This window comes from Rhipicephalus sanguineus, chromosome 6 (assembly GCF_013339695.2).
Source record: "Rhipicephalus sanguineus isolate Rsan-2018 chromosome 6, BIME_Rsan_1.4, whole genome shotgun sequence".
Lineage (NCBI taxonomy): Eukaryota > Metazoa > Arthropoda > Arachnida > Ixodida > Ixodidae > Rhipicephalus > Rhipicephalus sanguineus.
Genome location: NC_051181.1, coordinates 115,046,759 through 115,073,348, shown reverse-complemented (window position 1 = coordinate 115,073,348; position 26,590 = coordinate 115,046,759). Strand labels below are relative to the sequence as shown.

The 26,590-nt window shown below is 48.6% G+C and overlaps 1 protein-coding gene across 11 annotated transcripts in view; it reads left to right on the top strand.

The window, feature by feature from the left end:
- Positions 1-26,590, top strand: part of LOC119396219 (E3 ubiquitin-protein ligase UBR5) — a 116,607-nt gene that overhangs the window by 19,901 nt on the left and 70,116 nt on the right. For 10 of the 11 annotated variants that reach the window (XM_037663328.1, XM_049417006.1, XM_037663322.2 and 7 more), the window contains 11 exons: positions 48-316; positions 2,469-2,711; positions 9,520-9,829; positions 10,228-10,438; positions 11,544-11,698; positions 14,406-14,600; positions 15,287-15,368; positions 15,551-15,676; positions 15,879-15,957; positions 20,145-20,329; positions 25,859-25,979. In XM_037663328.1, the coding sequence (XP_037519256.1) occupies positions 48-316; positions 2,469-2,711; positions 9,520-9,829; positions 10,228-10,438; positions 11,544-11,698; positions 14,406-14,600; positions 15,287-15,368; positions 15,551-15,676; positions 15,879-15,957; positions 20,145-20,329; positions 25,859-25,979 (1,976 nt within the window). The remainder of the gene's footprint in view (positions 1-47; positions 317-2,468; positions 2,712-9,519; positions 9,830-10,227; positions 10,439-11,543; positions 11,699-14,405; positions 14,601-15,286; positions 15,369-15,550; positions 15,677-15,878; positions 15,958-20,144; positions 20,330-25,858; positions 25,980-26,590) is intronic. The other variant, XM_049416999.1, reaches the window with a different exon arrangement.

The window sequence follows — 26,590 nt, the reverse complement described above, 5'->3', positions numbered from 1 at the left end:
TTTCCATTAAAGCGACGTAAGCTAACACTTGCGTTTTCCACATGCAGCAGCCAGGTGTCCACCACCCCAAGACTCTGTCGTTGGGTTTGGTCGGGGACCGGTGCGTTCTGGTGGAAGCACGCTGCGTGCGTGCCACAGTGGTGACAGAGTCTGGCCGCGTGGCCACATGGCTGGACGACTCGCTGGCTGCAGTGGCTCCCAAGCTGGAGCAGCCCGCACAGAGCTTTCCAGAGTTCCAGCAGGATCCAGTGGTGGCCCTCTACGTCTGTTCCCTCTACTCGTGTGTGAGGTTGCAGTCGGGCGCCCTCTACTGGTGGTGAGTGTCTTCATCTCCTCTTGCGCAGGTAACTACAGTCAGATGCAAATTTAGAAGTACGTGGAATTTGCTCCTCAAAGGTGGATGCGCGCAAGCCTGTACCAATGGGCGCGCACTCCAGACTGACGTCACGAGCCAGACGGGTGGCGACTCCACCTTCGGAGGACATAGCCAAGTGCTTGAGCAGGACTATTTTTTTAGCTGTGAAGGCTATCTGCAGCTGCGCTTTAGTTGTCTGGGCGGGGCCTCTCACGACTTATAAAGTTGTATCCGACTACATAATGCAATAAATCTGGGTGCATGAGTCGTAGCATCTTGGAGCGGTAATGTTTAGGGGTGTGCGAATATTCGAAATTTCGAATATTTTTCGAATAGTGTTTGCTATTCGATTCGATTCGCACTGAAATTTTACTATTCGAACTATTCGAACTTCCCAAAGACAAATGCAGTCAACGTCCCGTTGAAAGTGACCCCTTCAGATTTTCAATATGCTTCACCTCATTACACTCTCGTATTGCGGCAAAGCTGCCTTTCAAGCTCCGTTACGGCGAACAGCCAAGAGACAAAGTCTGGTTGGAAGTGGTCCCTAGATTTTTCAATATGCTTCACCTCATCACACCCCCGTATTGCGGCAAAGCTGCCTTTCAAGCTCCGCTATGGTCGCAAATGTATTAACTCAAGAAAACGCTGGTTCCAATATGGAGATGAAAGATGTGGCAGAGTTGGGGGCTCAATTAATGCTGTTTTGGACCTGAAATTTGGGCAGGAAGTCTGAAAAATCGGGCGCCAAAGCTTTTTAGCATCTGAAATTTCAGATGTTCTTATATATCGACGTCTACGAGGCAGATTTGGAACTCCGGACATGAAGGGAGCAGACCCTTGTCCACCACATCAGTTGGGCTTCCACAGAAGTTGAAAGAGGAGGAGAGGCTGAGGAAATGGCATCTCTGCCTATCACGTGTAAAGTGTTGTCGGCAACACTTTGGTTGCATCATGTACATAAATACAATTCGGCCTCTACATTGCCTCATTCTTGATGAGAAAGAGAACTATGAAAATATGACCCCACCAGAGCTTCATCAACCTAGCGAAAAGAAACACTTTCATGTTGCTATCTCACAAAAACATGCTTAGGGATTCTCTGCAACTTTTTCTGTAATTTCACTTCGAATTATTCGAAAAATGTTTGAGAAATATTCGAAAATTATTCGAAATTATTCGATTCGATTCACACTTAATCTTTATTATTCGAATTCGCTTCGCACCCAAAATTTTGCTATTCGCACAGCTCTAGTAATGTTATTAGTAAGTTGGGTTAACAAACAAACAAAAAATAGGCTTACTTAGTGCACAACAAGGAAGTTGTAGTGAGACAGGCACTCTCCTTGGTTCTCTCTCTCTCTCTTTTTTTTTTTGCTAAGTAACCAAATTTTTATGGTTCGTTAAACATGAACTGACTAGCCCAGCAACAAGTGCTGCGTAGTAAGCTGGACTCAGAGTTCCAGAAAGAATGAAAACAAGGCAAATAGGAGTCCAGATTACGTGATAAGCTTGTGGCTCAGGAGGTGGGATATTTCAGTTCAAAGCAAATGGAAATTTGTGTGTATTTCTCCTGCTGCCATGTGATGGCATGGAGCGAAAAAGACGATCTGGCCTGCTGGCCAGGATTCATGCAGTGGCTGTGGCTTGCAGGTGAAATGCTTTATGGTGTCCTCAATTGGTAGCATCAAGTTGCCAGCATTTGAGCTCACCAATATATTAGTTGTTTCTGCGACCCCAGCCACATTTAGTTGAAAAGAGGGAAGGCCCCCGGGTTGCCATCCTGAGGCCACTTGATTAATCAAGTTAACACCTCCGTCTTTGACTTCATTTTGAGGTTGCCGAAAATGCCAAGCTTGGGAGGGCCAGATGATTGGAAAATATCAAAAAATAGCTTGACAGAATGCTAGAAACTCTTATGGCTGCATGTGCCAATTCATCTTTTGCATAGTCGTACGAAATCTTGTGAGATTAATTGCTTGATAGTACTGCCACAAAGTTCAACTGGTGTTGCCTTTGCAAATATTAAATGCAACACTCATTCTTTAGAGACCTGCTTCACAGTTGATTCTTTGCTGGAGTTCACTTGCACTTCCTTGTCCCGTGGATGCAGGGGTGTGTTGCCCTTCAGCCAACGAAAGAAGCTGTGGGAGAAGGCGACCTCGCGTGCAAAGAAGCATAAGATGTCCAGCCACGCATCCGAGATTGTGGCTGGGTCGCAAGTGTGTATGCGCAACAGCCCCATGTACCACCCGGGTGCCCTGGCCTTCACCACTGCAGGTGGCCTGCCTAGGGTTGGCCAGCTCCTTTCTGCTGCGTGGAATCTGCCCGACACCTGTCAGTTCAAGATCCTCAGGTGAGTTCACTGCTTTGGCATAATACGGACAAGTGGTGACTCCGGTGAAACCCCGATGACGCCATCACAGTTTGTGCAAATTTCGGTGCTACGCGAATTCTGGATATTCCCTGACCACACTACGTCGTGCACAACTCGCAACACGTTGGCTGTTCCAAAAGCATTGCCATGCTACTGTGGCAACAACGCGAGCAAAAGCAGCCAGCTCTGCTGTACGGCCACTGTAGCCATGGGATGCCAATTACCTGTAGTTGCCGGGTCACCACGCTAAAGGCTACGTTGCTGTGTACTATGATGAAGTGCATGCTGGTAGGTGACAGCCTTTGCCACGAAGATGCAGTTTTTCAAATTTTGTATTGTCTTGAAGCCTGCCGAACTTTGTGTGTGGGCATTCCGTGAACTTCAAATACAGTCAACTGCCGATTTTTCGGACGCCCGATTTTCTGGACATACAGTCAAACCCACTTATAACGATCCCACACATAACGAACTATCGGTTATAACGACCATATTTGGGTGCACTTACGATTTTCCTATGCTAACCATTGAAGCTGCGTCCAGATATAGCGAACATTTTTCAAAGCCTCCTACTTTTACAACGAACGCTTCAGACACGGTCGCGGTAAAAATAGGGCGCATATGAAGCGAAAAAAAGTTAAAACATGCCTTCTAAAGCGTGACAGGGGCGCGCGCTCGTGCATGCCCCGCTCCAGTTTACTTGCGACTAAGATACCCGGATCGGCGAGCATCGCACGCAGATTTCGGACGCTGCGAGCGACGTCGCTCACTTTCCAGGCGTTTCTGCAGTGGTAAAATGGCAGTGAGGGAAAAAAACATAGTAGGCTGCATGAAGCCTCGCGGTCAGCTTTCGCACAGTAACCTTACCTGACGCCGTTCTCTGCAGCTACGACCGCCTGCGATGAACCAAACAATGCCTTGTGACGCAAGAAGGCATAAATGCAAGAAGTGATAACCGTGATAACTTTCCATCGCAAAAAGGTTCACTGCGTCCCTAAACTCGTCGACGGCACAATGTGCCGCGAAAAGTCGTCCATCTTTTCGGTAACGGCAGAGACCGGTCGATTGGTGATTACGACTTCCGCGCGATTGCGGCGATGCCTTCGCTGATATAAGCATAAGAAAAGAGCGAAGGCGAGGTGGCGACCGTCGATGAACGTGCCGTTATGCCTTATAACCGACAACCTTATCACAGTCATCTGTAGATATCTGCTTGGCTGCGCGTGTGGCGTAAACCGTACACTGCGGATTGACGGCGGTACGAGCGCGCCATGCTTAGCCATGCTGCCGTTCGCAAGTTCGCCACCGTCGCGTCGTGCGAGACCGCTTTAAAGTGCGCGTCGCTTTGTAGAAACGAAAGTAGCTCGCTGTTGAGCGGCGCGGGCACCGAGAAACGCCGATGTACTGACAGCGAGCGTATACTATGTGTCTGACTAGGTGGAAACTCAAGTGCGCCGCGCATCGTCGTGCAGGGCCGCGAGAGCATCGTGGAGACGTAGAGTGCGCGTTGCTTGGAAAATGCTTGTTTTCGCCGTGCTGAACGAAGAGGCTAGTCGCCACACTCGTGCACGTTCCGGAGTGAAGCAAGCACGAAGAACGTACAAACGCGCGCATACGGCATACAGCAAGCGGCCCGGCAGTGACTCCGCGACCCGAGTAGGCGACGCGCTGCATGCAACTAGCCAGGGATGATCGGCTCCACGTCGCGGTACCGCGCTTCGGTACCGCGACGCCACGACGGTAAGGCGGTTAATTCAGATGTGATCACGCAGCGGGCGTCGCTTCACGACGCGAAAAGGCTTAGCTTGTCACCGAAGGGGTTGTTAGCACTTTAATAAAAGTGCACAAAGAAAAAAAACGGCTTGGCCGCTGAGCGCACGTTTTTAAGGGCGAGTCCATATACAACGAACTACTGATATAACGACCACTTTTCGCGACACTTTCGAGTTCGTTATAAACGGGTTCGACTGTACTAGAAAATTCGGACGCTATCGCGGCACCGTCACCAGCCCCATAGACGTCAATGTATAAGAACGTCCGAAATTTCGGACTCTGAACCTCTTCGGCGTCTGATTTTTCGGACTTTCTGCCCAAATTGCTGGTCCGAAAGGCATTAATTGGAGCCCTCACCTCTGCTGCGTCAATCATCTCTTAGGTTCGAACCAGCGCTTTCGCGAGTCGATCTGTGTGCGACAGTAGCAGAGACCGAAAGTCAGCTTTGCCGCAATGCCGAAGTGTTATGGGGTGAAGCAGACCAGAAATTCAAAAGGGCCGCTGTCACGGCGCCATGCGGCGATATCTTTACGGATAAGCAGCGGAAATGCACGGAGGTGTGATGGCGGCACATGGCAGTCGTGCCAGTACAGCTTAATCGCTGACAACCCTTACGATAAGCATCTTCAGTTAACTGCTTGGTAGTGCATGTGGCCTAGCGCAGTTGCATGCGTAGTGCACACACGAGAACATAAATGCGCCGCGCCGTCATTCGTGCTGCGCTTTGTGCGAGACCGCAAAGTGCGCCGCACAGACACGTCATCAGGAACCCTTTCATGACAAATGCGTGCGTACGGTACAGCAACAGTACAGTGACGTTGTCAGCTTAGTTGGAGATGTGCTGCACACAACTAGAAACGATCGGCTTCACACGGCAGCTGCGTATTGGCGAAGATTCGGCGATGTGTGTGCGCATCGTTTACGTGCGCAACGCATCTGGGAAAGCCGGACAAGTCGCCCACTTTTCCGCCACAGTCTTTGTGTTCCTCGTCATCGCTTCCAAACGCTCCATGCGACAGAGCTGTAATCTATTCTGTGCTTGGCTGGTATCAGTGGTGCTCATCACGAGACGCAAATTTGCAAGTGGCAGTTGGCACGTAGTTAAGCGGGGTTCGCGGCACGTACCGAATGTATCAGCGAGAGGCTGGGCGCACTCCAAAATGCCTGATAAGTGTACTGGGAGGCATTAAAGCTACTTTGTACCTGGCTGTGGCGATTTGACCACTTGAGCTAAATAAAGCATGAATTCGATTTTTCGGACGATTTCGCGGTCCCCAGGGAGTCCGAAAAATCGGACGTTGACTGTATTTTGCAGCGCAGCTGTTAAGCTTTTCATTATGCCGTTAGTCGTCGACAGAAAACTATCGTAATCATGAACCGGCACACACTCTCTTCATCCTCTTATTCCGCTCCGTTCTCTTATTCATCTTCTGGTTCGCTATTAAAACACGTGCGCCGAATTGTCCGGGGTGGGATGCAATAACTGATGGGTGAGAGAACGAGTACAGAGAGAGAAAGAAAGAGCTAGAATGAGAGAAATTTTTTGGCTAAAAATTTTTTTTGGTGAGGCGGGATTTGAACCACATACTCGCGATCTGAAGGTGAGTGTCGTAACCACTTGGCTATCCAGGCACGCTAGCAGAGCATAACATAGCCTTGTATAGTATAGCGTAGCAAGGGTGTGGGAAAGGGGAGGGATAGTGAGGAGGAGGTGAGAGGAAAGGATACCATAGAAAAAGAAAGAGGGAAATAGAAAGAAAGTGAAGAAAAACAAAGAAAGACAGAGAGAAAGAAATACATAGGCATAAAGAGCAAGCGAGAATTAGCGAGAGAGAAAGAGAGAGAAAAGGAAGAAAGAAAGATAGAAGGAGCGAAAAATGGAAAGAAATATATAGAGAGAGATAAAGAAATAAATATAAATAAACACACAAAGAAGACAGAAAAATAGAGAGAAAAAGAAAGAGATAAAGAAAGATAGATGAACAATGAAGGCTGCCCAGCTCCACTAGTGGAGGCTTGGCACCACTAGTGGCAAGCTGCCTTAATACAGTGAAACCTCGGTGATACGATCACAGCTCATACGAATTTCGGGGTGATACGAATTTTTCGTTGGTCCCGGCCAAGGCCCATTGGCCTGCAATGTTATGGAGTACGGTCGTTGCGAACCGATTTTCACCCAGCGACGTTTGATACGAACGTACGCTACCGCCCAGGTACGAAGAGGTGCTGTCCACGCTGTCGTGGAAGACGCGCCAAGCACATGCGAGCGCGGGGAACGCAATCGTGTGCATGCGCGCCGCACCGCCAAATCATCAGAATCACGGTGTAAGAAAAACACTTTTCTTAAGGTCAGAATAAACCTTCAGAAACGCGTCACGGGCTCCGAGGTAGTGTGTGCGAATCTTTGAGGCTCTTATGAGCCTCCGTGTGCCTTCGTGTTTAGATTACAGAGGACATTAGCGCCATGCTTTTTTTAACGCGTCGACGCGGGCTGATGTCGTTGTACTGTGTTTACACGTGCCCATCTCGTGCATCAGACATCCTATGAAAGGTGGACGAGGACCGAAAGTAGGCGAGGACGGTGTCAGCGAAGGAGTCAGGCCTCACAACCTCAACATGTGCGGCCGTTGAGGTCGCACTTGTGCGGGCACGGCCGTAAATTTCCCAGAAAACATCCCCAACACCTCCGTCATAACAAAAATCATAACACAGGACCGTGGTTCTGTAAATTTGTGGCCTTGATCCATCGCGTCAAAGCGCTTCTTTTGTTACTTTCGCTGCAGTACTCTGGTGTTATGCAAAACAAATGTGCCCGCATGGGAGCCTTCGTCCCTTTTTTCTATTCTTCTAAGCTTGATTTCGGCTGTTGTAGAGCTACATTTTTTAGTTGGGTCCTCATAGCCCTCGGCGTGCGGCGTCTGCTAGCGCACGCTGCCCATATTTTCCAAGGCGAGGCGTTTGTGTGAGGCGGGTGCCAGTAAAGTCGAAAGAACAGGGAAAAATCTAGGGACTTTAGGTGCCAGCGTGCGCTGCCCATGGTTGCCAGGCGTGGCCACGCATGCGCAAAGGAGACCCATGTGGAACGTACTGCAAAGAACCTCTCCCCCAGAAGAAATGTGCTCCTTCTCTAGGACGGCCACAGCAACATGCAGCTGTGGATTACAGACGAGTGGAATCTCCACAGCAGATGGGGAAGTGGCGACTCGAAGCGAGTGCGCCATTGTCCGCCGTTAGTTGGCCTTCAACTTCTGAGAGACAGCGCCCGGCAAGTCGCAGGAGGAGGCGGCATCGACTCACAAGAAAGAAGGTTCCGCCCGCTAAAGCCTTGGTGGCAGAGGACTTCAGTCAGAACGCGCCAGCTACACCATGGTTCCTCGCAATCATGTGGGCAGAGGTCAATCTCAAATTGAAGACACCCATTCAAGCCGTCACGACGTCGAGAAAAATTACACCATTTCCCGCTAAAGGGGACCTGAGGTGATGCGAAGCCGGAGCACTTGCACGATCGCGTTCCGTTGGCGTTTTTTGGGCATGCTACCGAACGCGCGTCGTGGAACGCGAAGAGGAACGCTACGCGCGTCTTGTCTTCCCTCTAGCCTGGCCGTTAATTCTCACAGGGCGAGCGGGGAACGCGGTCGGCAGGCGTGGGAGAGGGAGGCAGCGTAGGAGAGGAGAGAGGGGGGGAGGGGACGCGCATGCGCTGGTGCTCATCGCGGTGTTGCTCAGGAGAGAATTTCGGCATGTCTAGCCCGCGTTTCAGAGGAAGAGTGGAAAGGGGGAGGGGAGAGGGGAAGTAGAGAGGGAAAGTGGAGAGGGGAAGTAGAGAAGGGAAGGAGTGAGGGTGAGTGGAGAGGTTATGCGCATGCGCAGTAAGGGTGGTCATGCCGCACACCACCACCACCACCGGATTGAACTCCGCCATAAGATACTTCTCATTTAAAAGCATACTAAAAGTTGGAAGGGGCTACTGCTGTCGCGGGTCACAATGCACCTGGTTCATAAATTAAATACGTCCGTACAGGCCGTATATTTACGAGTGCTGGTATGATTGCCGACATCTAAAAACTTAACTGACAATCGTTTAGGGTTTTTCCTGACGTTGCTGCGGCCCTGAAAAGCAATAAATGAAAATGTCCGCCAGCTTTCTTTTGTCGCTGCTAATTTTCCATGCTGTCTGGTGATACGAATTTCGGATGATACGAATATTTTTGGTGGTCCCGTGAGATTCGTATCACCGAGGTTTCACTGTATTTTTGCTTTCATATTACGATCAAAAAAAAAGGGGGGAGCAGATGAGTGCTCATCTCTTCTTGTCTGGCTTCGGAAGCTGTGCTGCTGCTCTGCTAAGGCGGGCATATTGTGTGCCCTATCTTGTTGATAATCTGCAAGGCAGGGCACAAGGGGTGGTCGTATGGCTATGTGCACTCTCCTTCAAAATGTCTAGTAGATTTGGAAATCCATCAAAGAGAGAAGCAATTACAAATGCTTGGTCACCTCTACCTTTACCTATGCCTGCACTTGTGTTCTTATGTGCGACTCATGCCAGCGTTGTGGCGGCATATTTCCGTGGTTACCAAAACACACCTGTTCAGGTTTACCTATGCACGTGTGCATGATTGTAATTTAAGTAGTGAATGATCATTACAATTTATGGGGCCGTACTTCGTAAAGTTGTCTAATACTCTGCTTAGTCCCCCCAGCAGCTCCATCACTCCCCCCCCCCCTTTTTCCCTTGATCCCGTTTATAATGTTTGTCAGTTATAGCTGTTAAATTTTTTTTTGTTGAAACATTACAGATGAGTTCAACTCGACATCATTTGGCATTTGTCGTTGGACTGAGTGTTTGGTTTTTAAATTTAGAATGCAGTTGTGGGGTACGGTACTTGACTAGCCTGCTCTCATTATTCTTAACTTGTAGTGCTTCTTAAAACCGGCTATGATTTTAAGCACTGCGTGTAAATATTCATTAGCCTGGTGTGTTCGGTGTTCACTATGTGTGCTTTGTGCCTGGCTGCAGTGAGAAAAAGGCTGAGGCGTCTGACAGCTCCGGGGCGGGCAGCAGTGGTAGTGGTGGCAGCAGCAAGGTGGCTCCCTCCAGCTCCGAGAGCAAGTCGTCGGACCGTACCGAGATGCCGCCACCACCGTCACCGGCCTCGTCGACGTGCAGTGAGCCAGCACACAGCCCTCTGCCACACAAGCGCAAGCACAAGGCCAGCACGTCGTCGTTGGACGCGGCTTCTGAGCGCCGGGATGAAGAGGAGTGGCATTTACGTGACGTTGTCTTCGTGGAGGATGTGAAGAACATTCCCATAGGGCGAGTCATCAAGGTGAGTCCCCGAGCCTCTTTCGTAGGAGGTATGGAACCCACTGTGGCCTAGCACTGTGCCTTGTTCATGTGCCTAGCTGTCATATCACTGCTGTTCAATTTGTAGTGTTACGGACCACACAAAAGGTGCCAAGCTGTTTGTGGCCACATATTCAATAACTATAATAAGAGCTTGAAAATTCAAACTCTCGTTAATTCGCTGGGTCATCTTGTCTCTGTAAACACCGTAAATACCGGAATATAGGTCGATTTTTTTTTCTTCAGAAAACCGCAATAAAAAGTCGACCCCCCATTTATATACCGGTCGTAAATGCCCTCTTCATTGCCATACCCTGACTTTGAGCAATCTTTGATGTGTGGCAATTGTCGAATGATTCCAACGTAAGAGCTCTGCTCCAGGTGGACGGTGCCTATGTGGCAGTGCGCTTTGGTCGTGAGAGCGGGCCTGGAGAAGATCCTCTGGCCGAATGTCGACTGCTGCGTCGAGATGAATTGCAGCCCGTGAGAGGATCGGCTACGCCGCGCCTTCCCGACTGCTTGCAGCGCACACCTCGACGCGTCTGCTTACCCGACGGGGTGCAGCTGCTAGCCATGGCCATTGACTCCCAAGGTGCGAGCTTCGGCAGTAGCGTGTGGCACCTCCCCACCCCCTTCCCCAAAGCTTTGCTGTTTGTCTGGAGTAGAGAAATACTGAGGAACGGAGTTTTCAATACCTTGCTGCATGATATTTTGTTTTTGTACTTCAGAAGGCTCGATGTGAGGTATCAAATGAGGGGTGGGCGTAAGTACAGCGGCACTTGTTCCTGAAAAAAGCTGACTACATACGAGGGCTCTCCTTATATTACATCGAGAATTTTAAAATCTGATTTTGCAGTAGCTGTCAACGTTGGACAGAAACTTGCACATGTCCTATCTTTGTTCGGTTTTTGAGCGTTAGTCTACTCACGTGTTTGGCTGGGACCAACCCGTCGTCATTGAATAGCTGGCCAATCACGTGAGCAGATGCCAAATGTGTGCAAGATCCTGTTAATGTTTTATCACTGCATTTTTCCTGGCAGGCGTTACAGGTATCTCAATTTCTTAGTCACAAGCCAGGATTCAGTACTTGTACACCTTATTCCGGTTGCATACGATAAAGGGGCCCTGCAACACTTTTTCAGCATTGTGAGAAAACGCTGCCAATTGTTAGCCGAGGCTTCTGAGAACACGCGAGCCAAACATAGCGCATGCGGCCTGGAATTCCCAGTGAATTTTCAAAGTCAGCTAGAAATGATTTCCTCTTCTTTCAACAAGTGATCCCATGTACCCAAATGACCGGGCATTATACCCAAATTCAATGCCATTGGCTTATTTGAGCATCGTGAGCTGCATAATTATTGAGGCCGCCGTGAGATGCCACCACATGCGCTTGCGATCTCACTGAAAGTAAGCCATGCGTTCGAAGAAAAAAGAAGAAAAGGTGGTCAAGGTCATGACGTGTGCGTGACGTAACTTCTTTCCCCTGTGTCCCTCCCTGCTTAGGTTCCAGCGTGCCCGCCGGGGCGAGAAAAAAGAGGAAGCAATTGCAGCGTGTGACAAATCTCTAATTCCGCGTGTACTTGACGGATTCTAAAAATTTTTGCGGCAGACGATTCGCGAGGCCTACCTTGAAGCCATTTGATGATTACTTGGAAACGTGTTGCAGGGCCCCTATAACGGTTCTTTTTCTTTATTAGGCATCCACGCTGTGGTGAAGAATGGCGGCCAGCTAAGTTACATGGTGTACAACATAGTCACTGGACGGGCTGAACAGGACAGTCCTTTCCCCACCTACCTGCAGTCATTCCTTGGCTTGGACCAACGTCAGATCTCCTTGTCCATCAGTGGAGAGGTATGCAGACCCCTTTCCTGCGATGTTCATATAGCTTTGCCATTTTTGTTTTATAAGCATTGGGGTCATGTCCATAGGGCCGCAAACTCACTCATTTGTCGACTCGTTCAGACCCAGATTGAGCCTTGAATCTGAGTGTGTGTGAGTCTGGGTGAGTAATATTTTGGTGAGTCTTGAGTCCTAGTGAGTCCGGTTGAGAAAAAATTTTGATGAGTTGGAGTCGAGTCTGATTGAGGAATATTTTGGTGAGTCGGAGTCCGAGTGAGCCCTAAAAGCAAAATATATTTCTTGAGTGAGTTTGGGTGAGCTACACGTTTTTTGCCGAACTATGGTGATAACTAGTTAACTTTAGGTTTACTATCAGCCTTATGTCGGCTCATGTTTATACTCACGTCTACTCACACATAGTTCGATGCACTAGCATTCATACACCAGCTTAATATTTATTGATCAGAGCCATGAGTTGTGTGTGTGTGTGTGTGTGTGTTTGAGTGAGTGAGTGAGGGGGGGAGGTGCCTTAAGCTCCCCTCCTGCAAACTCTATTGCGGAAATTTGATAAAAATATCTTGTGTGAGTCGTATCTTTCAATTAAAATGTCCTTACTGGATTGCAACCACTCATAACTCGTATTTCAAGGAAGGAGATCAAAATACACCTCGTAGAGCTGCAATTATGCGAGATATTGGTGTTAAAGTGCATTGACACCATGATCGAAAAAGCTTATGATATGCGAACGAACTCGTCAGTCTACTCACTCAGACTCTCTAAGACTCAGACTGAGCTGCGAGTCTGAGTCTGAGTGGGTCCGAGTGAGTAATATTTTGGCAAGTTTGAGTCCGAGTGAGTCCGGCTGAGGAAAATTGTGGTGAGTCTGAGTCTGAGTGAGCCCTAAGGGCAAAATATATTTCATGAGTGAGTCTGAGTGAGCTCCACATTTTTTGTCGACCTATGGTCATGTCTGATGCATGGCATCCGTTTTAAAGCTAAGGCTGCTACTAAAAGTCTTGTATCCAACATTTTATTAACACACTTTTGTTGCAGGCTCTTGCACATGGGCTATTGCTGTCTTGATCAGAGCTGTTGTGGATAAAAATGTTGTGCAAAAAAATATTGATGGGGCTTCTGTTTAAGTTTCATCTAATATATAAAAAAATGTGTCAGTCATCAACTCGTACAGTGGTGGTAACAGAGGTATTTAACAGAGTCTTTTACATGATTTGTATTGCCTGAACATTAGAAGTTTCTTCATAAGCAAAAAAATATGGAAAATGCAGGTATGATTTGGCTGCGGTAGTAGCAAAAATAATAATGAAACATAATTGGCAAAAATAAAAATAAATAATGACGACCAATGTTTTCCAGAGAAATTGAACATAACAACCTTAGTACAGAAACCCAATAATATTAACTGCCGTGTATGGACGCAGGTACACTGCTCTTAAAATTTGTTTCTCATTTCTTGATCGATTTCTTGATCGATTTTGATGATACTTGGTGAGTCTATGTATATTTGTGTGCAGATTTCAAATATGCAATTATTTTTCTAGTATAACCGGTAGTTTTTAAAATACAATATATTTCATGTGCCTTTTGGGGAGGAAGATTTTTTTTAACTGAGAGAGTTACAAAGTAAATCAGCATATCACAATAACCTGTAATCAGAACTGAGTGCAATGAAACAAAAACTGATGTTCTAAGCCCATTAGAACAAAAGTTATGGTATGTTGAACATTCACGAAGGAAATCGCAGCTTGAAATTGACGCACTCGTGAATGTTCAACATATTGTAACTTTTGTTCTAATGGGCTTAGAACATGTATTTTTTGTTTCGTTGCACTCAATTCTGATTACAGGTTATTGTAATACGCTGATTTACTTTGTAACTCTCTTTGTTGAAAAAAAATCTGCCTCCCCAAAAGGCACATGAAATATTTTGTATTTTAGGAACTACTGGTTAACTAGAAAAGTGATTGCATATTTGAAATCAGTGCACAAATATACATAAACTCACCAGGTATCATCAAAATCAATCAAGAAATGAGGAAAAAAGTGTAAGAGCAGTGTCCCCCCTTAAGAACTTTCCGCCTCCAAGCAAGCACATTGAGATACTTCACGCTTTTTTCATTATGTCACGGATGCATGAGCCCCACCAGCTCAAAGCCACACCCAGAGTCTCACACTCCAGTGATTTCCACGAATCTTTGCTGGTTGATAGCGCTGCCAACGTACAATGCGCTGTCACAGTTCAGCATTATTAAGGTGAAAGCCTTAGATGCCTCATCAAATGTGAAATTTGACTGTCGGCATCCCGCGTCGGTGGCGTCTCACGGCGTCTGGGACGAGGGATGCAAAAAATCATCACAAGATGACGTCACCATATAACGTCACATATCAGCAATATTTGGGACGTCACGATGAAGTTGCAAATTTTGGCATGATGTCACGTCACATGATGCCGCCATCACATGACATCGTAGCTCGTTCAAAAGTGGGCGGATCGCAAAGGCAGTGCAAAACTTGCTAAGTGCACGAAGCTTTCATCGGGTGGCGGTGCAGGATCAAATACATTGACCGAGAAGAAAAAGAAGGTGGCTTTTGCCTTTGAGCCGTCTTAGGTGAATGCATAAGGGACCTTGTGAGTTTTCCATGCCACTTCGCCAGTGGGAAGCTCAATTTAGTTTCTTTTTTTCTTGCTTACTATGTGCAGAATGAAGCGTTGACACTGCTGCGCGACGGCAATAGCACCATTTACCCTCTGGCTAAGGATTGCGTTGAGAGCATTCGTGACCCCCAGTGGCTCGACTTGCCTCCCGTGCGAGCCCTGGGCCTGGGCGTGCACCCGCTCAAGGATGCCGCGGCCAACCAGAAGAACCAGATCGGCATTGTTGTTCTTGCGCTCGAGGTGGGAAGCTTTTCCTGTCTTTGCTAGTTCTGTCAATTGTGTAGTCGTGTCCATAGGCGTGCGCACAGGGGGGGGCAGGGGGCGGCCACCCCCCCCCCCCCTAATCACCTAAGAGGGAAGGGGCGCAAAATCTGCTCCGTACATTGACCCTTCCAGTCACCTAAAAGGGTGGGGGGGGGCACAAAATCTGCCCCATACACTGACTTAGTAGGGTCGGGGGGTGCTGCGATGAACCTTTGACCCCCTGATGGAGAACCCTGCGCACGCCTATGGTCGTGTCCTCTGAAATACCTCACAGAATACTTTATTGTCAGGGCCATGTTAAAGGAGTATATTTGTAAAAGAACGAAAAATTTCGAAGTTTCTTACGTGGCATAGCCACAGTATGATGGAAGCAAGCTGCAGGGGGCGACTCCTGAATAATTTCGACCACCTGGGGTTCTTCAGCATGCACCTAAATCGAAGTACACAGTTCTTGCATGTCACCCCTGTCGAAATGTGGCCCCCGTGGCTGGGATTCAAAACCAAGGGTGGCGCTTTTGGTATTGCGAAAGGGTAATTTACCACTACAAGGAGGATTATTTTTCTCTTCGGTGTCAGTTTTAGGCAAATCTGAGCAACGAGTTGGACGTGTAATACTGCTGTTGTTTCGACAGCTCTGGATGACATAGCTTGGTTCATTGCAGGCGCAAACGCTGATGTCATCGGTCCTCAGAGGGGACGTTGAAACTGTACGTCAAACATTATACAGCCTGGAGAACACATGTGGTAAGTTTGAATCATCCACAGAGATCTTTATATTTACTGGGCAATGGTCTAACTCCTTTGCATAAATATAAATGTTTAGTTTCTAAATTATATTGTGTTGTGTTGGAGACCATGCCTTTTTCTTTTTCTCTTATTCCTATTTTGCATAGTGTTTTCGTGCAAATCTCTCTTCTGTCTTCTAGACACAGAAGCAGGCCGTGCAACGCTTCACAATATCCTGAACGAAAGATGGGATGGCAACCGCAACATACTTCACGCTGCTGTCTCCACCTGTTTTCCAACATCTAATAAGGAGAATGAATCTGGAGGTAAGAGATCATTGTGCATTTTGGCCATTGTAAAAGATGTTCCTTGCAGTACTATTGTACTGGCATGTGCCTTTTAGGATGCTCAATTTCTATTGCAGAAATGTTGGATGCAACTCTTTGAAATATTTGCAGTGTTCATGAACAGTTCAGGCATATTCTTGCAATTAATGAAGAAAATAATGGCGCTGTTTTTTCCTTCCAGAAAACTCATCTGGTAACATGGATTCATTGGATCTTCTCTCATCGTCCTCTTCAAGCATAGCTGTTTTATCGGGCCGCAAGTAAGTGAATGGTGCATTGATCACACAGGTGTAACACAAGAACAAAGCAGTTGTGTGTGTGTGTATGTGTGTGTGTGTGTGTGTACGTGCTTGCGTGCGTGCGTGCTTGTTTATGTACAACTACTACTATTCAAGGGGGGATGCAGAATCAAATTGCAAGAAATGCAAAAAAAAAATAATCTTTTAAAAAGATTTAGAGTAGTGCCCCTTTTCTATTGTGCCTGAATATTTTTCCTCAAAACAATCTAAGTATCATAATTTTGTCTATTTCATAATGTTGCAAAATTTTGACATGAATCAATAGTAGAAGTGTGTTTTGCTAGAGCGCTATCCTCAAAGGCACTAAGAAGCGCAGCCATTATGCTATTCTCGAAAAGCCCACTCTTTTGCCTCTCTGTAACCCCATGGCAGGTTTTCTTGTAGAGGGAGAAGCAAACACACAAAAATCAGAAGTGTTGATTATGCAAACAACTGTTTATCACTTGCCAACTGATCAATGTTTGATTTTGTTTGCTTTTGGTTCATATCCGATTATGCACACCTCTACCTGTTATACCAATTTAGTCGCTTACTAACTGATGAAACCCTTTTCACCATTAGGCATGGGCGAATATTTGTGCGCTTCGAATATTCAAACGAATATTACAGTATTCGAATTCACTTCGACGTTAACTTGGAATTTCTGAAGTTTCGAAGTATCCAAAACAAACAGACATATTTTACCACATGTACCGTAAAAACCGGAATATAAGTCGGACCGGAATATAGGCTGACCCCCCCACTTCTAACTACTGAAAATCGAAAAAAAGAAAGTACATGGAGTAGCCAAAGTATCAGAAGGCGCATGCCTTTACCGTGTAACAAACGCAATTTCAAGTAGTGCACAGTGAAAATGCCATTTATTTACACGTAAGTTCCACGTGGCAGAAAGCCAGAAGATGGGCTCAAGCATTATCTTCGTAAAACGTCACAACCGTCTTGACAGCATTAATTTGGATGCACTTTGAGGTCACCGGTAGCAATCACGATGCGAGCGCGGCTCCCGGTTGAGCTGTGCAGCCTTCGTTCCCACCTCTAGATATGCTGCAGTCTGGCACCGAAACAGTTTTCTTCTGATCCCTGCGTGTCGTCATGTGATCCTTCAGTGTCCGCCAGTAGTGAATGCTTCTGTGGTGAACTCGATCTGCCCGCTGATCATAGCCATACGTGCCCCGCTGTAACCAGAGCTGCCAGTGTCGCAGGAAGCAACAAAGAAACAGTATCCGGCGAGATTGGAAGAGCGAGAACACCCGTGCAAAGATAAACTTTCAGTTATTGTTTGTGACTCACGGCTCCGCGTTCACGTGTGCTAGCATCCCAACACACCTTTCACACACTTCAGACCAGATTTCTCAGTGCCTTCACGAACTCGACCGCTGCTATCTTGAAGGCTACGGTGAACTGTCATCGGCCACCGGTCGAGAACAAGAAAAAAAGCACCTCAGAGCCCAAATAGATTCACAAGACAACAACAAAAACGCAAAATGAGGTCGCCCATGGCACAAGGCTGGTGGTAAACAAAGCGATGCCGATGATTGCGATGCCGATGGAGGCGGTTGACTTCAGTTGCCCATAGCGGCCAGACTTGCGAAGTTTTTCTGGCAATGACCGGTATGGTATAGGGAACTAGCGCTGGAGTTTCCGCGGTGTGGGCAGTGCCGCCCTGGCGGTCAAAGCGCGCGTACTCCAGCCGCTCCCGCGGACGAGGGTGGCGACTGGTTGAGGCGATGCGAGTGCGTATCGTTGAAACAAAACAAAAAGGATGCTGGCGGTACTGTTGCGCATTCAAGTGCCACAATACGTAGAAATTAGGGAGGACCTATCCTTCTATGCTTTTCCTTCTAAAACATGTGAATAGGAACGGATGCGGCGTTGCATCCCGGCAGTCACGCGAGCACAGTATGTTCTGCTCTTGCTCTCCTGTTTATTGGCGTCGGGCTGGTTTCTAAACCAAATTGCGCGTGTCTGCTAGATTTATTCGATAGTGAGGGCCATCAGTGGAAACCAGGGCCAACGAGCATAACTTAATCGGTGTTTTGTCGTAAATAAAACGTACATATTAGGCAGCATGCGGCATGTGTAACAACTTTTCATCTGACCACCACCACCCCCAAGCTCCTTCTGATGCCACCGCGTGCAGTGAATGATACGATAGGCAGGTAGTCTACATTATTTGCAAGCAGTTACGCAGAAGGAAAGCTGTCTGTCTACGAGATGCGTATGGGGACACGTTCGCCGAAGCCACTGAACTGTTATGAGAAATACGCACGCGATGGATGCCTCTGTTTAACTTTACTTGTGGCACAGACAGAGATCTTGTCACGAACAAAGCAGCGGACTATTCAAAGCTTAGCTTTCTGGAGTCAGCCGATGCGGTAAAGCTTCTTTGTGCATTGGCTGCCGCGGCGAAGTAACATCGGAATTTATGCCTCGCGAGAAAAGGGACAAATGTCTTGGAATTTTACTCGCCGTTTAAATCGCATAATGTACTGTGTTAGTTTTCTCGCTTGCCTGTGTCTGCTTAGAATAAAGGTGTTTGATCAACATCGACAATCGCTGGGGTTTTATGTGCCAAACCAGGTCTGATTATGAGGCAGGGCCGTAGTGTGGGAATCAGGATTAACTTTGACCGCTTGGGATTCTTTAATGTGCACATAAATCTCAGTACACGGGTGTTCTTCGTATTTCAACCCCATCAAAATGCTGCCACCGTGGCCGGGAATCTACCCCGGGCCCTTGAGCATAACAGCGCTACACCATACACACTATGCTAGCACGGTGGTTTGCTTGATCAACGTCCGCATGCACACATACCGCGGGCTGGGCATACATACCATGGCATAAAAACGTTGACGCAGCTACCCCTTGCCTTTTACTTTTTTTTTTACTGCAGTAGTGGGCAGCTGGTATCGACGCAGCACGTACTTATCAATGGAGGCTGGTGAGCCTGCACTAGTTTGACACAAATCCAAGCATGCAACCAGAATATGGTGACGATGGAGTCGCCACCACGATACAGCACTGTCTTTTCGACGCCGTATGCACAGACGTAGTCTGCTTTGCAGGGCTTCTCTCCGTTTTCCAGTGCTTTCCTGAGAAAGTAGCCTTCAGACAAAGTTATTTTTTTTCTAAACTATAGTGCAGTATTACTGGCGCAATGGCTGCTCGAGCTGTTCGCGCCAAAATGAAGCACGGGAACGACGCATGCGCGTGCGCTCACCGCGGTACAGTGCGGCCGGTCGTCTGGGCGCAAGCGGCTGAGTTATGTCGCGACTCCCCGCCAGGCGCCCTTTTCCGGCGCGCCACCTATCCGGCGCTGGTCTCCCATATAAGACGGGGGTCGACTTTTTAGGGCTGTTTTCTGAAAAAAAATTCGACCTGTATTCCAGTTTTTACGGTAACCACTTCAAGAGGTGGTTTCTCTGCAGCTTAGGGCTGTAATGCCGTGAAACCAGCTATCCAACGCAAATCCGCACTGCCACGAAGTATCACCTCAAGGTTAAATGTACATAATACCTGCATCTCGATTCACATTTTTTTACGTGTTATTCGAGCTTATATGCACTAATTATACGGCTTATAACTTGCACCCTACTACTATCAGAATCCTGCTACTATTCAGTGTTGCTTCCACTTTGCTTCAAACCAAAAAAGTGACATTCGCACAAGCCTAGTTCCAATTCTTCAAAATATTTTGCAAGTTTGGCCACGACAGAAATGCTCATTTTTCTTTTTATTTTATGTGTGCTATTTGAACTACTCGATTAGAAATTATTCGACCAAATCTCTATTTGCTTCAAATTCACTTGGAACCTCACATTTACTATTTGGCCTTCCCTGTGCACCATACGTTGTAGTATAGTTGATGCCCTTTGTGTGTTTGTGTGAGTACCCCTTGGGGCGCCTTCCGCAACACAAAAGTGCTGTTGGTGTTTTTGAGGACCACTCGACTTAACGAAACAGTAAGAATGACTCTTCTATATATATGTGCATGTTTGTGAGTACGTATTATTTATGTGCTTATGTGATCATTGTATGTATCATAGTCATCACCCGACACCTGGAGTAGCGAGCCAGACGATAGACCAGGCTAACATCTCCGGGAATTTTGTTGAATATTGTTATCTCTCTCTCTTCCTGTTGTCCAGCATGTCGCTGTGCGAGATGATGCGGAGGGCAACGTCGGCCGCACTGAGCCTGTCGGGGCTGGAGTCTCAGGAGACCGAGCGGGACTCGGACTTCCCCATCCCGACGCTGACCTGGCCACCCGAGCCATCAGACTCCTCAGCTTCCTCTTCCGCTCCGGGCAACGGTCGCAACAGCAAGGGCATCGGTTAGTGTGTCTGCGTTAGTTATTGCATAGCTGGTGTTGCGTTTCGCATTTTCATTGCTCAGTTGCTAGCCATGCTAGCAGTGTCCACGTGTATTTTATAAGCACTAATTAGCACTATAGCCAGATACAACTTTAGAAGTCCGCAGCATTTTCTCCTCAAAGGTGGATGCGCACGAGCCTGCACCAATGGGCAGGCACTCCAAATTGATGGCCGGTAACCCCACATTCTGAGGACATTGCTGCATGCATGAGCGACACTGCTTTAGTCCTGGAGGCGATCAGCTGCTGTTCTTCAGTCACCTGGGCGGGGCCTAGCCAAACTTATTAGGTCGTACCCAACTATAGCAACAGTTTCAACGTAGAGTGTTTTAAGAAGTAATGCCTCAACTCAACATTATGGGCTAAGGCTTCAGAGTTTTACCCATCTTCAAATCTGTATCGTACATACCATACGGGACAACTGGCAGTGGCTGTGGCACTCTGCTGCTGTAAGTTCAATTCCAACCTGCAGTGATGGAGATGCATTATAAAACTTGTGGGATCTGAGAGGTGTGTATTCGCCGCTCTCAGAACACACGGAAGACAGCAGACGCGGTCGGTTCAACGAACACTTTCTTGTTTATCACCCATTTCTTTACATACGGCGAGCTCGCCGGCCGAATCCTATTACAAACTAGTTACTCGCTAAAACTTATACAGTGAAAGCTCGTTAATTCACACCTCATTAATTCGAAATTTTGGATAATTCGAAATGGTCGCCGCAGTCCGGTCCGCAGTGCATAGGAGACCATGTGTAAAACGATTCATTAATTCGAACAGAAATTGCCGCCTCTACGGATAATTCGAAGCGCGCGCCGCCGAGCGTCATCATCGTCAAACACTAGTAGAAGCTTTTACGGCCGAACGATAGGTGGCACGACCGGTTTTTTTCGAGCTTCAAGTGGCCTCCGAGCAAAGGGCGAGCAAAGTATGGCCTCCGAAATCCAGGGAGCAATTTTTTTTTTTTTTTTTCCGTAGCCCTCTCGCTATCTCAGCGCCTGGCGCCACTTGTATACGCGGGACCCGCGGGACGCTGAGGAGTCGGCGGAGTAGTCCTAGCAGTCCTAGGCCGCACCCGGCAGCGTCACTTTGTTCCTCGAGCACGTTGTTCGTTCACGCCGTCAAGCCGTCTTATTCCGCATCGAAGTTGCAAGATGCCGCGGGGAAACTACTGCGCGAAGACTGTCAAGGAGAAGGTGGAGATTTTGCGAGAGGTTGACCAAGGGAACTCGAGCAAATACGAAATTGCGAGGAAGCACGGCATACCTCCGAGCACGTTGTCAACCTACATACGCAACAGGACGGCCATGGAAAACGCCTATGAAGCCGAGGATTTTGGCGCCAGTCGAAAAAGGCTAAGGACAGCGAAGTTCCCGGAACTGGAGTCGGCTTTGATTATCTGGGTTAAAGAAATGAGAGCCCAGAGTATCGCATTGAGCGGCCCTATCATCATGGCCAAGGCAGCCGATTTCGCCCTGCGCTTGGACATTGAAGACTTTGTCGCCTCCGAGGGATGGTTTCATCGTTTCAGGGAGCAGCACAATCTCGTATTCCGCACGTTATCCGGCGAGGCAAAGGAAGTGGACGCCGAAACATGCGCTACTTGGAGAAGCGACACCCTGCAGCAGTACTTGGAGAGCTACTCACCACAGGATGTGTTTAACGCTGACGAGACAGCGTTATTTTTCAAGTTGCAGCCAGACAAGACGATCACCTACAAGGGAGACAGCTGTGCCGGCGGCAAGCGCAGCAAAGAGCGTGTCACTGTTCTGGTCGCCGCAGATATGACCGGTACGGAAAAGGTCCCCCTTTTTGTGATTGGCAAAGCACTCAAGCCACGGTGCTTCAAAAACATTCGGTCACTGCCGACGGAGTACGCCGCAAACAAGAAAGCCTGGATGACAGGTGACCTATTCAGGAAGTGCTACTGAAATTCGACAGGCGAATGGAACTGGGTGGCAGACGCGTTCTTCTTGTCGTCGACAACTGTTCGGCGCACAAAGTCGACGTTGAGCTGAGAGCAACAAAGTTAGTGTTCCTTCCAGCAAATACGACTGCGGCCCTACAGCCAATGGACCAGGGTGTGATAAGGAACATCAAGTGCTTTTATAGGCGTCACATGCTGGAGAGAATGATTTTGTGCGCGGGCAACAGGAAGGACTTCGGCATTACGCTGCTCACTGCCATGCACATGTTGGTGCGCGCATGGGAACAGGTGACCGCGACCACAATCGCAAACTGTTTCCGCCACAGTGGATTTGCAGCTGGAAGTGCGCAGGATAGTTGTGACGTCGACGTGGACGGGGCTGAGGAGCTCATGCCAGTGGCATTGCGCGACACTCTTCGGGGCGTACGTTTTGCCGATTATGTTGAAGTTGACACCGGTGCATCGGTGTGTGGTGCCCTGACTGATGAGGACATTATTGCTCAAGTAGCCGGTGCGCAGCCTGTTGCTGAAGAGCCAGAAGGTGAGGAAGACGAAGATGACGAAGCGCCTGTGCGCCCGTCAGCTTCTGCGGTGATGGAGGCACTTAATGTGGCGCGTCTCTTCTTCAGCTTTGAAGAGGGTGAAGAGGATTCCCTGCGCCGCGTCCGCGCGCTGGAACAGAGAGCCGCAGCTGTGGCATTCAGAGAAAAGAAGCAGATGGTCATCACCGACTTTTTTGGCCAATAAATATTTTTCGTGCCCCCACCCCCGAAATCCACCCATTTTTGCTCACTTTTATTATTTCGAATTTTGTTTAATTCGAAATTGCTCAGCGTTCCCGTGGAATTTGAATTAACGAGCTTTTACTGTATAATGACAATGAATATCCGGATAACATAAGACACACTCAAGACACATAAGACATAAAATACACCATAACATAAGACAAGCAATAACCGCGAATGCGGCGTCGCGAGGACGCACGACTCACCACTACGAGGGGCCCCGAGGGAAACGAGCCGCGGTAGCGTCCCCCACGGGACCCACCGCCCCGCGGGAGCCGCCGTCCATGCCAGCTGCCAAATCCCAAGAGACTTCCTTTTTCCTGCCCGGCGGCCGCGGCGGCCTCGCTCGCCTCTCTCCGGTGGCGTGGCCGTCACTTATGCACAAACCCCAACACTCGCGAGCCCAGCGCCACTGCCCCCGATGGCCTATCCGCGAGGTGCGCGTGTGCCATGAGGCGCAGACAACTTTACAGGGGCTGATAGCATCCCCACATCTCCCCAACCTTAATTCAACACATATCCCGAAAAAAAAAAACTTGAAAACAAACAGCTACACAAGCTCTACGGCAGACAACACATGTGGCCTAAATGTCCCTAAAGAATGTCGTGCACCGCGACACAGCCGCTGGTCGACACCGCTGCACTGGCTCGACGGCTTGGCCTCAGTCCCGGAACCGCAAAGGCGACGTGACTGTCGGCGCGAGAGAGCGTCGCTCGCACCGACACGTCCTCCGGTTGTGGGCAACACTCACGAGGGCTCCAGCTTGAAGGCAGCTGCGCAGGTCACAGGCATGTCCATTGCCCAAGATGTCTCGACCGCATTCCTGGCCAGCGGCGAAGATGATGTGCAGGGGACAGCCAGCCGCGGGTTACGTCAATCCCGCTGCGTACATTCAAAACACTCTCGACAGAACGGTGCAGCAGGACAAAGGGAAGGGAGCCACGGGCGCAGCGCCCACGTAGTACGATGTTCACTACGGCTAGCAATGATATCGGCGGTGACAGACGACAAATTTAAGTGAACCACTGTTGCTTTTCTTAATTTGTGCAAACACAAGCTAAATTAAACGAGGGAAGCAGAGTGCAACACCTCATTGCCACGATCCAACAGGTTGTGTCCCCCGCGCGACAGGCGGCTCTGCAGAGCCTTAGTCCTAACGAGTCGCTCGACAACAACCGGCATCCAAAACGAGCACCCCGCACAGGCGCAGAGGAGGCAGCCGCGAGGAGACATCAGCTCTGTGAGGTGGCCCTACGCGCTCGCTGCACGCAGCAGCTTACCGAGCGATCGGCGCCCACCGTCCCGGACGATGTCACGACGCCCCGGCGTCGAGCCGCAATACCAGCAGCAACGACACCCGTGACCCCTGGCCACCCGGCTACACAAGCCGCGACTCCCAGAGTCTAAGAGACAGAAGAAACTATTTACAGAAACCCGGACCACCTACGAGGCTTCCGTACTCGCTCGCTTCGGGCTTGCCTACAATCCATGTACTCTATGCCTCGCTCTCCCATGATGCGGACCACATGGCTCGTACCGAAAACTCAACGATGTTCTTAAAAATAAAAATGAGCCACTTCTGAACAGAAAAAAAGAACTCTTAGCTTGCCGACGTGTTCAAACATGCCACAACAACCAATCTCCCCACTTGCGAACAGCAAAAGAAAAAACACCAGCGGGCCGACATGTTCAAACATGCCACAACAACCGATCTCCTCGCTCTCAAGAAAGCACGCCGCCAACGGTAGCGATGACAATCCCCCCCCTAGGCCTACTCTAACCCGGCTCACACAAAGGATGCCCCGAACCGCGAAAACTGTCGTCCGATGCCCCAAGAGCCCCCACATTGGGCAGCCAGTGCGGGATCTGAGAGGTGTGTAGTCGCCGCTCTCGGAACACACAGAAGACAGCAGACGCGGTCGGTTCAACGAACACTTTCTCGATTATTACCCATTTCTTTACATACGGCGAGCTCGCCGGCCGAATCCTATTACAAACTAGTTACTTGCTAAAACTTATATAATGAGAATGAATATCCGGATAACATAAGACACACTCAAGACACATAAGACATAAAATACACCATAACATAAGACAGCATAAGACAAGCAATAACCGCGAATGCGGCGTCGCGAGGACGCACGACTCACCACTACGAGGGGCCCCGAGGGAAACGAGCCGCGGTATCATCCCCCACGGGACCCACCGCCCCGCGGGAGCCGCCGTCCACGCCAGCCGCCAAATCCCAAGAGACTTCCTTTTTCCCGCCCGGCAGCTGCGGCGGCCTCGCTCTCTTCTCTCCGGTGGCGTGGCCGTCGCTTACGCGCAAACCCCAACGCTCACGAGCCCAGCGCCACTGCCCCCGACGGCCTATCCGCGAGGCGCGCGTGCGCCATGAGGTGCAGACAACTTTACAGGGGCTGATAGCACCCCCACATCCTGCGTGTATACCACGCTTTTGGTGGAAGTATTGAGAAGCCTGGGTGATGTGAAAACCTTCACTATGATATTCCCTCACAGTGCATTGTCAATGTGTGGGTTCTGGAGATTAAACATTGCAATTTATTTGACACATGCACAGGGGGTGGGGTGGGGGGGTGGCAGTGATTGTACTATGATAGCTTGACACATTTGTGTCCCTTTTTTTTGTGACATGGGTGCTTGATAAGTTTTATATGGGTAAAGAATGTCACTTAACATGCAAACTCTTTGCTCTGTTAAGCAGTGACAAACTGCAAGCGTTTATTGAATAGAGTCTTTCTTTTGGCGGCGTGCAGGTCTACTACCGCAGGCGAGCAAAGGGGAGCATGGTGACCGCAATGCCGCCCTCACAATTCTCTTCTTTCTTTGTGATGCTGTTGCACTGAGGCCACATCTGAAGGAGCTGCTGATGGCCAGGTCAGTGACCTAGGAATTCAGCATACGCTTCTTGCCATCAATTGCTCATCATAGGGTGAAGCTAAAAATCTGTGTTGGTGGGAGCTGGGAGATAGTGGCACAACAAATACGTTTTTTTTAACTTCCAGAATGCTGCATTAGTGTGAATAAATTAGCGCTTTTTCTTTGCTTCAAATAGATAACTACACTTTTCTAGACAGATAAGCTTGATAGTGGCATTTGTTGAAGGATAGCCGCCCTTCAAATTTTGAAATAAGTTGGTGCTCGTGAGCGTAGTGTTCTAGTTGGCAAGAGGGTGTTTACGATACCACTTCTGTCAGAGAATGTATCGAATCTAGCCCATGTGAGCACACCCCCCCAAAAAAAAGACAACAAAACAACATCTGATTCTTCTGTGCGATGTGGTGCCAGGCCTGGTTCTGCGCAAGTCGAGCACTCTGTGGCCAGAGCTTTGTGAGCTGCACCAAGTTACCTTACAGAATCGCAGTAAAGGCAACATCGGTACGCCATAGGCCTTCTGTGGTGAATCCGAAACACACATATGGAAAAGAAATGAATTTTGGATGAAATTTTTTCCTCCCCTTTGATGCATTGTTCAAAGCAACACTACT